We start from the raw sequence: 11,451 nt of genomic DNA, 5'->3' as shown, positions 1-11,451 counted from the left end.
TGGGTACAGTCTGACTTCCACCCTTCACTCACTGTGTTTTGTTCATACATCACATTCTGGCACTCCGTGTGTGTATTTTTTTGTTGTACAAATGTATTGCTTTTTTATGATGCTTAGTAAGCTGATTTGGCAGTAGTAGACATAAAGAGTCTATATAAATCCTTAGCTGGGTAGAGTACTTCTGCATACTTAATTGTAATTTTCATTCAGGGGCATTTGTGCCCGAGCCACACATCATCTGAGAAGTTGAATAGCTTCTGGCTGCCTGCTGTGGATTTGCTAGTGAAAGTTTATAAGTTTTTCACAGAATGGTTGTCTGAAAGCTCTCTCCCCACCCCCACTTCCCTGGAGAGGTACCCGTGTAAGTCGGTGTATTAGACTTGGAAGAGTTGGAAGATGTAGCTGCACTTGGTTTGCTGTGTCCCCACTTCAGCAGTACTTACCTTGTTATATAAGAAAGTTTCCAGAAATGAAAAATACAAGCACTGCCGGGCGGTGGTGGTGCACACCTTTAATCCCAGCACTTGAGAGGCAGAGGCAGGCGGATCTCTGTGAGTTCGAGACCAGCCTGGTCTACAAGAGCTAGTTCCAGGACAGGCTCCAAAACCACAGAGAAACCCTGTCTCGAGAAACAAAAAAATAAATAAAATACAAGCACCACTGTGCCATATCATGGTGCCAGTCCACTCCACTGACAAGGGCAGCGTTTCTGGACCCCAGGATGAGGTGGCTGTGGGTGCCCTGTGTAGCATGCAGTGGCTCCCATGCTGCTGGCCATGTGGATGCACCTCTCCATTGCTGTTTTCTCAGCTGGGCTTGAGAGAACTGCAGGGAGAGAGAGGAAGCCCCCAAGGGCACTGTCAGCACGCTACAGAGGCATCCTGCATTGGGTGGTGGGTGGTGACTGTACTGGAAAGGCCTTTGCCATCCCTGGGCCCTCATGGCAGTGCCATCATATAGCACTCTTAGCCATCGCTCACCGCTTCCTCATGCTCCAAGAGGGTACTGCTAAACTCCCAGTGGCAGAGATCTCTGGTGTGCTTGAACATGAACTCTTGCATGCTGAGTGTGAGAGGTTTGGGGGACCACCTATCATGAATATTTTCCCTCAATTTTGGAATATCATCCTGACTTGAGACTTCATATTTACATGAAAGAACACCGGATTTGAATGGCCTCTGATGTCATACCTATTGTAGATGCTGACATAGTTCTGTGCACTGTAGGTAATATGTCCTGAGATAGGCTGCCTGTTTTGGAAGCAGAATAGCTCTGGTGGTATGAAGTCCTGGGCAGCTGCCCATCAGTGATGTCATGTGAATCTGGTGGACTGGTAGGGCGTGAGTGTGTGGCCTCAGGGCCGGCATGAGTGTTTAAAGGGTTATGGAAGTATACTGTATCTGCAGCTCATCCATGCCCCTAGATGAAGACCAGGTTAAAGGCCCAGTGTGACCCTAATACAGAAGAAGACTGCAGACCTGTTTGTACCCAACTGTAACCAGGAGATGTGACCACTGAATGCTGCCTGTATATGATTTCTTTTTTTCTTTAGGTTTTTAAAACTTTTCTCTAGATGATTGTTCTGTTTGGGTGCATTATCTGTGCACCGTATGTGTGCCTCCTGCCCACAGAAGTCAGAAGAGGGTATCAAATCCCTTGAATTATGGAATTATGGACGGCTGTGAGCTGCAGTGTAGGTTCTAGAACTCAAACTCAGGTCCTCTGTTAGAACAAGGACTCTTAATCACTGAGCTATCTCTCCAGCTGATGCAGGTCCTGATGAAATTTCTCTTGCCTGGCTTCTTTGGAAGTTTGGTGGAGATTCTGGATTGAGGGCTTTTGGACAATAGTGTAGTAGTTAATTCTGCATGCGACTGTCCACTTGTTGAATCTACTATGCCATGCATGACTGCCCATCTCCTAAGGCATGACCTGCAGTGCCTGGTAGGTTGTTTTACAGGTTTCACCCATGTGCACACACGTGTAAGCCAGATTTCTGGCAACCCCTCCCAACTGGTACTCAGATGTAAAACAGGCCACCCTGTGGTGTGGACAGGGAGGGAGGGAGTAGTGGAGGTGGTGCTTCTCAGCACTTTGGGTGTTTATAAGGTTCAGTGGAAGGCATCACCCAAAGAAGAGCTGTTCCATAGCCCCAGAGATCATTTTGTGAAGAGAATTGACCACACACAGGCATCTCTAGTCGTCATGATGTCCACTGTGTAGCTTCCCATAGACTTGGACCTAACTGCTGAACTCTGCTCTAGCACATTCAGCTTAGAAGGTGACTGCAAATTATGTTCAGTACGAAAAGCTTTTTTATTTTTAGATTTTACTTTGTAACCCAATCTGCCTACAACTGTGCCCAGGCCTGAAACACTGATCTGGCTCCTGAAGTCTTATTTCTTACCATTCCCTGCCAGTTAACAGTGGAGTAAAGTCTAACTCAGTCTGGTTTATTTGGACTTCTCATCTTCAGAACTGTGTACGTTGGGTTACAGAGGAAGCAGGGGATAAATGGAATCTTGGAGGACACTTAGGTCCAGGGTAAGGTCTGAGGGTTGCTGTTATTCATGAACCCGGTCATCTGAACCACACTGCTTTGCTTCTCAGTAGAAATAGCCAAAGAAAGCCAGGATGATGTATAAGCAGCAAGGTGTGAGTCACTCAGCTCAAGGAAGCATGGCATGGCTCCCTGTGCCAGATTTGTATAACAAAACAGATAACCTGGGGCAGGCAGATGCACCCAAAAGGCCCAGCACCCCTACAGAGCAAGAAGCCTGTATGTGGCAGACTGTGACAGGTATTACCTAACTGCTGTCTCCACGTGGACTCTTCCAACTTTAACTGCAAAGATGGTTTTGTCAGTTGGGTGTGGGGCAGCTCACAGTATCAACTAGAGAATGTCCACCCCAGCTACTGCCAACTGCTGGTGTTGCTCACCTCCCAGCCAGATGTGATCTTTTGGGCAATCTTAGCTGTGCCCATACCTTCCCCTTTAATGACTGTGGGAGCCTGGGGAGGAATGCCCTCAGTTCTTACCCACAGCCCAAGAACTCAGACCTGGGTGTTGCTGGGGTCTGTACCCTCCACTCCCCCCCCCCCCCCGCCTGCATTACCTTGGCTACTCAGCTATTCATGTGACAGCAAGGGTGTCCCAGCACTGAGGGGGTGGGGACTCTGTGCTCAGAATCTGCTGTTAAATCCCCTGCACCTTGGCCTCACCTGCCCTGTAAGTCTGGCAGTGTAGCTCACTAGCTGATGGTCTGGCCTTAGAGAGGCATCTCCAGCACCCTGTGGCTGCTCCTGCTTTAGGGTAACATCTCTTCTCTACTCTTGTCCATCTGTCCCCAGAGCAGTGACCCCTCAAGAAGAAATGCTAAACTGCCGCCCGCACTGTAATTTTGGATCGTCCATATACAGTTTCTGAAGAATATCACATAATAAGATGGCAAACTAGAAGATAACAGATTAGTACCCTACGCTAACAAGCCATCCCTGGGCTGCTAGGGAAGCAGACCTTTCTCCTCGTCCTACGGAATATCAGATGCAGATGGAAGATTAACCTTGCTTTTGGTCCTGAGTGTTTTCTCCAGTACTGGGAACTGAATGCAGGGCCTCAACTATGCTGAGCACACCCTAGCCTCAGGTCCTAATATATTTTTTCAATGCAAATGTATACTATAGTGAGGACCTGTGGTGGGGCTGGGCTGTTGAGGGCTCAGAAGGCGTCCTGTGGAGGGTAGGGAGAAAGTGGGGATTCCAAGCGCAGTGGGAAGCCTTTACAGTGAGGGTGTCCCAGGTGGCCTGCAGCTGTGTGGGGGAGGGATTTATTTAGGAAGGCTGGACAAGCCGGTACAAGGAAGGAGCCTCAAGCCTGCTGGTGGGGCGTGGCTGGTACCCACCCTAGTGCCTAGCAGAGGTCAGGCTCACTTTGCCCAAGATTTCAAGGTCAATGATTTCACTGTCCTTAGTGATTTTATCAGCTCAGTTCTGTCCCCACAGATCCATTTTTAAAGTTGACTGCCCTAAAGTTTTACTGTCTTTGCATTTGGTTATGGATTGATTCCTAATTTTTCTAGACCATAACACAGCCCTATGAACTTTCCCATCACTACTCCCCCACGACTTGTAGACAGAACCAGAGATCCCCGTACGTGCTTCGCTGAAAGTTAGTGCTGGCGGGTTTGGGGCCACGGTCCCCCAAGGAATTCTCTTCTGCAGCCGGAAGTCCCAGTGGTAAGCCTGGGGCTTCGGAGCTGGGAGGTCCCTGGCCCTGCCTCCCCAGACATCAGTGGGGCGGGACTCAATTCCGGGGGCGACACGTCCTAGGAGAGCTAGACGGAAGCACTGGGACTGACACGTGGATTTGGGCGGTGCTGCCCTGTGGGTTGGCCTAGGCCTGAGGTGGGAGGGCACGGTACAGGGACACAACGGTGCCCATGCCATCTCAACTCCCCAGCCTGATGCAGTCAACACCGGAGGAAGCCCGCAAGACCCCACCTGCAGCAGCAGAGGATACACAATGGTCCAGGTGAATGGGGATGTGGGTGGCGCCCTGGCAAGGAAGACGTTTACGTTTAGGGAGCACCACACTTTAGGGGTACCTCCCAACCTCTCTGTATGTAGCCTGCCACCTTCACTTCTGGGACTGACATGCTCCTCCCTGGGTGGCCTTAGCCCCCCAAAAGAGGGAGGACACAGATGCTCAACCAAGTAAAGGGACCCTCCTTTTCTAGTCAAGTGCCAAAATCTGGCAAATGGCCCTTTCGCTCTCCTCCCTGCCAGTTTTCCGAGGTCTAGGACGCTCGGCGGGAGCGCTGGGCTAGACAGATGCTCACAGCCTGGCGATCCAAGTACCACTTCTGTCACAGAGACAGGTCTTGAGTTCACAAGGCGTCTAAACTAAGAAGGAACACAGACAGCAGTTACCCATCCTCAGTCACGTTACTTTCCCACTGTTTCCACTGCCCTTCAGGCAAGTAGCCCCACAGAAACCCGGTGCAAGAAGGTGGCGTCTGGCCAAGGGACCCCCGAGAGAGGGTTCAAACGGGAGCCCAAAAGCCCAAAAGAAACTCACACCCTGCTCTGGTGGAGGTGCTGGACCCCCAGAGCCAAACCTTGGGGCAAGAGCCCTGGATCTACAGGGAGGAATTTCTGGGTCCTCCTAGAGCAGCTGAAAGGCACAACAGGAGGTCGCGGAGAGGCGCAGGACAATTAGGGGAGGGCCAGAAGAGGAGCATCACGTTCCTCCTCTCACTCCTCTTTGGTTTACTACCTCTCACCCTACCCCGCTTGTCCCAACGCCTCTGCATCACCTGGCCCCTGGAGGCACCACCCTGAACTTTTTGAGAACTCTAAACTGTTCTGCCAGTTTTGCTGTAGGTTGTAATTTAATGGCTCTGCCTGGCCCTTTGCTGCTCTCCTTGTAAACTTGCTTCCATTACCTCTGGCCGAGGCTGTGACTGAGAATTTTGGGTGGGGGGAGTAATAAGTGCTCTGTCTATCCACCATCTCTTCCAGTCCTCTTTGTGACTTGGGAGGCAGTGCAAATTTTGGGGTGTGGGGAGGTTGGTGGAGGCTGAGTTAGGGAGATACGGTTCCAGGGTACGCTCTGGTCTCTCTGATGCCCTGGCTACTGGTGCCAGCACATTTCCCCTTTCTGAACCAAGGGCCATGTGACCACCCTTTTGCTCAGCCCCGGATGCTCTGCACAGGCGGTCTACAGGAAGCCAAGGCTTCAGAAGTCTGAGAGGAAGTGTCATGCCTGCTAGAGTACCAGCCTGAGCTCTGGCGCCAGTCCGGCAGGTGGGGCTTTTCAGGCAATCCTGACTCAAGCTCTTAGCAAGATGAGGGATCTTGTTTTTTGCTTTGATGTTGTTGTTGGGTTTTTTGTTTTGTTTTGTTTTTAGTTTTTTTGAAACAGAGTTTCTCTGTGTAGCCCTGGCTGTCCCGGAACTCACTCCAGGCTAGCCGCAAACTCACAAAGATCCGCCTGCCTCTGCCTCCCAAGTACTGGAATTAAAGGTGTGCACCACCACCACCCACCACCCACCACCAAGCTGATAAGGGATCTTGGACCTGGGGTTCTAACTAGTCCTCAGGCAGCTGGCCCAGCAGGGCCCCTCCAGAAGGACTTAAGTGTTGCCTAGGCCTTTTCTAACCCGCCACCAGGAAGTCTGAGACTCCTCTCATTTGGAGGGTGTGGGTCTAGTTGACTTCCTGCTTCTAACTGGTCTCCCGCAATAACAGGGCTGGGCAACCACAGGTGCACCTGGGGAAGAATGGCATGCTGTGTGGCTCCCTCTTGAGCACAGGAGACTCTTCCGTATTAGTCACATTTAGTGGGTGAGTGAGTGTCGCTCCCGTGCTCCTGCTGAGACCCTCCAGTCAGCTGAAACAAGCCACCCATTCTGCTGTTCCGCATGTAGAGTCTTCTGGGCTTCTGCAAGTGGGACAACACTTCAGGGCAAGCAGAACACCCTCCAGGGCAGCAGTCTTCTGACTGCATGTATGCCTGCAGGCCAGAAGAGGGCACCACGTCTCATAGATGGTTGTGAGACTCCATGTGGTTGCTGGGAATTGAGCTCAGGACCTCAGGAAGAGCAGGCAGTGCTCTTAACCACTGAGCCATCTCTCCCCAGCCCCTCCAGGGCAGTTTTAATGCTTTACTGGCCGCCCCGTGTTTTCAATAATCCAGTGGCAATGTTTGCTCAGGACACTGCCTGACAAGAAATGTAAGAATTGGGGGGCAGGGGTTGCTGTGTTCTGGGCTCTTACAGGAAGAGTTCTGTCAAATCCAAGAACAGAGTCTTGAGGAGATAGGAGGGGCAGACTCAGAAGCCCAGCTCCTAGAGGTCTGGACTAGGTGACACCAGCTAATGGGGACTTGGACCAACTGTTGGCAATTTCCCCAGCTGATACGCTTCAGACCCACAGATATCACATGGAGTCTCTCCAGACGACGATCCCCTCCTGCCTGCTGTCCATGCCTTGTCTTCTCTGACTATGGAAGAAAGTAGTTTCTCCGGATCCGAGCCTGATAGTGGCTTGAGGTCTGAGTCTTCCTCCTCAGCCAACAACAGACTTGTTGACATATTTGCTAAGCTTACAGCTTGCTGCCCTCTCCAGTGCCTGGGGTCCCCGGATAGGTGGCAGAGGGCTCAGTCCTTGGACCTACTCAAGAGATTCCTTCCTAACTCTGGGGTTCAGAGGTTCCTTGCCACACAGTAGACACCATGTTGGCCATAGCCAGGGCAGACCTCAGAAGTTTCCACCTCCCCTGAGCTCTCTGGAAGGAGCCTGCGGCTGGTCCCCAGGATTCCACACATCTTTCTGCTGCCTGTCTTCGCTGTGACTTCTCCTTTGTTCTGCCTGCTGCTCTTTGACACCCACGCCACCTTCTTCCCCCACTAGACAGGGATCACACAATTTAGGTTCCTGGCTTGTGACTCAAAAGTCTTCTCTCTGCCATTTTGTTTTGACTTTGCTACTCCCATGGGCTGTCCATTCTGCCTTTTGGCCTTCACCTTTGACCCGGCTCCTGTTAGCCTGTGACTATCCAGCACTTACCCCTTATGGGGTACTGGACTCAGTCCAGCTGCAACCTTGGGTACTCTAGCTGGTATCTGCTAGTTTGTCTCTTCTCTGCTATGTCTGTGCCTGTGTTGAGGGGGTGGGCGGTATCACCTGCCTCAAGACACCACCCAACCTCCCAAGAATTTGTGTCCAGTCATGCCCTCCTGCCTGCCCCCTCCCAGAAAGGTGGTCCTCCCTCACGCCCTCCCTCCTCCTGGATTGGGCACCCACTTCCCCAGAGCTCAAACCCATTTCATATTTTAAAATTTTAACTGTGGATTTCTTCCAGAATCATCATGAGGATAGTTGTACAGATTCCCCAAATGTCCCAACCCACTTCTCCATTGCTGTCCTAGATGAATGGTATGCTCTTATGAGTCAGTGTGACATTCTAATGGCCGATGACTGACCAGCCAGTGCTGTGCAGAACATCCATGTTGATATTTGTTGTACAGGGTGTTTTTTTTTGTTTGTTGGTTTTGTTTTTTTGAGACAGGGTTTCTCTGTGGCTTTGGAGCCTGTCCTGGAACTAGCTCTGTAGACCAGGCTGGTCTCGAACTCACAGAGATCCTCTGCCTCCCGAGTACTGGGATTAAAGGCGTGTGCCACCATCGCCCGGCTATACAGGGTGTCTTTAAGAGGAGTGTCTCATGGGCCAAGGGCCACTCTCCACTGCCCTGTTGTGGCAGAATCAGGCCAGGTTTGCCTATCATAAACTATATCAGTCACTCAAACAATGAGCTCTTACAAAAGAGAATCCTGGTGTTGTCCTGGCAGTCAGAAGCATGGACCCAGGCTCTGAGCCTTGTGAATGTGCTGTCACGTGTTTGCCCTGCCCCCATTCCGAGGGCTCTTGTGCTGTTCTCAGTCCCCGAGTTTAGTATTGGCCTTATCTTCTAGAAGTCAGTGGAGTAGGTGCCTTTAAAAGTTTATTAATCTGCCCAACTCCCCCAACCAAAGAGGTTATCTTAAGTCCCACCCTTACGTAGGCACGACTTCTCCGTTCCCTAGCTCTTGGGACAGTATCTGAGTAATCAAGGCTGTCTAGGGGCCCCCTCCAGGTCCTGAGCTCTCAGAGTGCCAGGCGTGGACGGGGATGCTGTCTAGGGACCCCCTCTGGGTCCTGACCTCTCTCTCTCTCTCTCTGTGTCTGTCTCACAGGCCTGAGTGCCCAGGCGTGGACAGGGATGCTATCTAAGGACCCTCTCCCGGTCCTGACCTCTCTCCTCTGTGTCTGTCTCACAGGCCCGAGTGTCAGGCGTGGACGGGGATGCTGCTCCTGGGCACCTGCCTGCTGTATTGTGCTCGCGTCACCATGCCCGTCTGTACCGTTGCCATGAGCCAGGACTTCGGCTGGAACAAGAAGGAGGCTGGTATCGTGCTCAGCAGCTTCTTCTGGGGCTACTGCCTGACTCAGGTGGTGGGCGGCCACCTTGGGGATCGGTAACCAACCCCTTCTCCCCATCACCTGGGTGCCTCAGAGAGGCAGTATGGTCAACCCTGCCCTCGTATGCAGGAGAGGAGGGGCCGGTGGAGGAGGAGATCAACAGATATTTGGGAAGAGCCTTATCCTTTGGGAAGAGGAGGTCGGGTGTGGCTGCTCTAAGGCAGTGGGTACAGAAGCATGACACAGACAGGTCGGGCTCAGCCCCGTGGGCTGCACTCAGCCCCAGGCTCCTCCTTGATAGGACAGGTCGCTGCACTGCTCACTTCAAGGCTCTGTACAGTGGTTAGTGGTGGTGCCCCTCAGCCCTCTCGAAAAGTACTTCATCCTGTCCCCATGTCTGCTCCAGCATCGGAGGTGAGAAGGTCATCTTGCTGTCAGCCTCCACCTGGGGCTTCATTACGACCGTCACGCCACTGCTTGCCCATCTTGGCAATGGTCACCTGGCCTTCATGACATTTTCTCGAATCCTCATGGGTCTGCTCCAAGGTAAGGGTCATCTCCAGTTTCCTCTCTCTAATGTTGCCATTCAACCTTGGGAAAGGGTGGACAGAGTGCCATACATACCCGTGTGCCTGTGTGCTACCCTTTGCTCAAAAATCTGTTCTGTATAACTAAGATCTTCATTTGAATGACAGCCTGTGACTGTTGACTCCGGGCAGGGATGGGTGTGTGTGTCTTGCCATAGCTTTGTTATCTGTGTGCAGAGAGAGGTGATGGAGTTCCCCAAACCCATGTGGTTCTCCTTCACAGGGTGGTGGGTCTTTGGCCTCTGGAAAGGTCCCAGGTCCCACACTCTTTAAGAACTGCCTGCCTTCTGAGGAGCCCCATTTATTGACATGGTGATAAAAAGTTCCAAAGGGGGAAAAGGCTGATGGTTCCTGCCTCCCCATTATGAATAAGAACAACAGGGAAGCTGTGGGTTCCTATTTTCATACCCCCAAAGGGACTTCTCTAGGAGTCTTTCCAGACTGGGGTTTAGCACACTCTAGAATGGAGAGAATACTCATGCTTTTTCATTTATTTTGAGATAGGGTCTTCCTATGTGCAGCTCTGGCTGTTCTGGAACTCACTGTGTAGACCAGATTGGCCTCAAACTCATAGTGATTTGCCTGCATTTGCTCCCCGAGTGCTGGACTTAGTGTTGTGTGCCCACTATTTCCAAGCTTTTAAGCTGCCTACGAACCAAAGGAGGGAACTGTCTGTAAGAAGCACAGGTAGAGATGTATGTACCTGTGAAAGGAACATGTATGTACATGGCTCACATGTGTCTGAAAGTGCCAGAGCACAGCTGAGAAACTGCTGTGTAGACATTGTGTGCACACATAAATGTGTAAATGTGTTAGTGGGAAGGCTATCGAGTGTCTCCGGAGAGCTGACATAGAGCGTGCAAGCATTTGTGTGCATGTACAACACCCTGGGTGCAAGGTAGTTTGCCTGGGTGCAGAGGTGTTTTGCTTTGAAGTAAAGTGTTCTTCAAGGGATGCTTTACATTGTAACTCTCACCCTGAATTAGTTTGTTTCCTTCCCTAAATGTCGCCAAAAGCCCAGCCCTTTTGGTCCCTACAGCCCAGTGAGGTAATGGAAAGGAGACATGAACATTCTCTGGATTCACAGCCTGAACGCAAACGGTGTCCTGGCCCTCACTGGTTGTCTCTTGGCACCCAGGAGCATCATTCTCTGTTCATTTCAGGTGTTTACTTCCCAGCCCTGGCCAGTCTGCTGTCCCAGAGAGTACCGGAGAGTGAAAGAGCCTTTACCTACGGCACTGTGGGTGCTGGCTCCCAGTTCGGGTAAGACCTCACCTACCAGGGATTCAGGAAGCTTTCACTTGAGCCCTTAAGGGGCATCCTTCAAGTCCAGCAGTGATGGTCAGAGTAGAGGTGTTTGAGAACTCTGTTCCCTAGTGCTAGGTTCCGATGTCTGGTCGCTGTCCCTTGAGGACTCTGTTCCCTAGTACTAGGTTCTGATGTCTGGTCGCTGTCCCTTGAGGACACTGTTGACTAGTGCTAGGTTCTGATGTCTGGTCGCTGTCCCTTGAGGACTCTGTTCCCTAGTACTAGGTTCTGATGTCTGGTCGCTGTCCCTTGAGGACTCTGTTCCCTAGTGCTAGGTTCTGATGTCTGGTCGCTGTCCCTTGAGGACACTGTTCCCTAGTACTAGGTTCCGATGGCTGGTCGCTGTCCCTTGAGGACTCTGCTCCCTAGTACTAGGTTCTGATTTCTGGTTGCTGTCCTTGAGGACTCTGTTCCCTAGTACTAGGTTCTGATGGCTGGTCGCTGTCCCTTGAGGACTCTGTTTCCTAGTGCTAGGTTTTGATGTCTGGTCGCTGTCCCTTGAGGACTCTGTTCCCTAGTGCTAGGTTCCGATGGCTGGTCGCTGTCCCTCAAGTCTGTGACAATTGCTGCATTTGTTGCTTCCACAAAACAACT

General features: G+C 51.5%; 1 protein-coding gene across 1 annotated transcript in view; it reads left to right on the top strand.

Moving 5' to 3' along the window:
* The first annotated feature begins 4,439 nt into the window (after positions 1–4,439).
* Positions 4,440–11,451, top strand: part of Slc17a9 (solute carrier family 17 member 9) — a 14,586-nt gene continuing 7,574 nt past the window's right edge. Inside the window, exons 1-4 of the mRNA XM_005362737.2 lie at positions 4,440–4,531; positions 8,821–9,018; positions 9,369–9,508; positions 10,713–10,812. Of these exons, the coding sequence (XP_005362794.1) occupies positions 4,440–4,531; positions 8,821–9,018; positions 9,369–9,508; positions 10,713–10,812 (530 nt within the window). The remainder of the gene's footprint in view (positions 4,532–8,820; positions 9,019–9,368; positions 9,509–10,712; positions 10,813–11,451) is intronic.

The sequence above is a fragment of the Microtus ochrogaster genome, linkage group LG8 (assembly GCF_000317375.1).
Source record: "Microtus ochrogaster isolate Prairie Vole_2 linkage group LG8, MicOch1.0, whole genome shotgun sequence".
Classification (NCBI taxonomy): Eukaryota; Metazoa; Chordata; class Mammalia; order Rodentia; family Cricetidae; genus Microtus; species Microtus ochrogaster.
The sequence above is the reverse complement of the archived record's forward strand: the minus strand, read 5'-3'. Positions and strand labels throughout refer to the sequence as shown.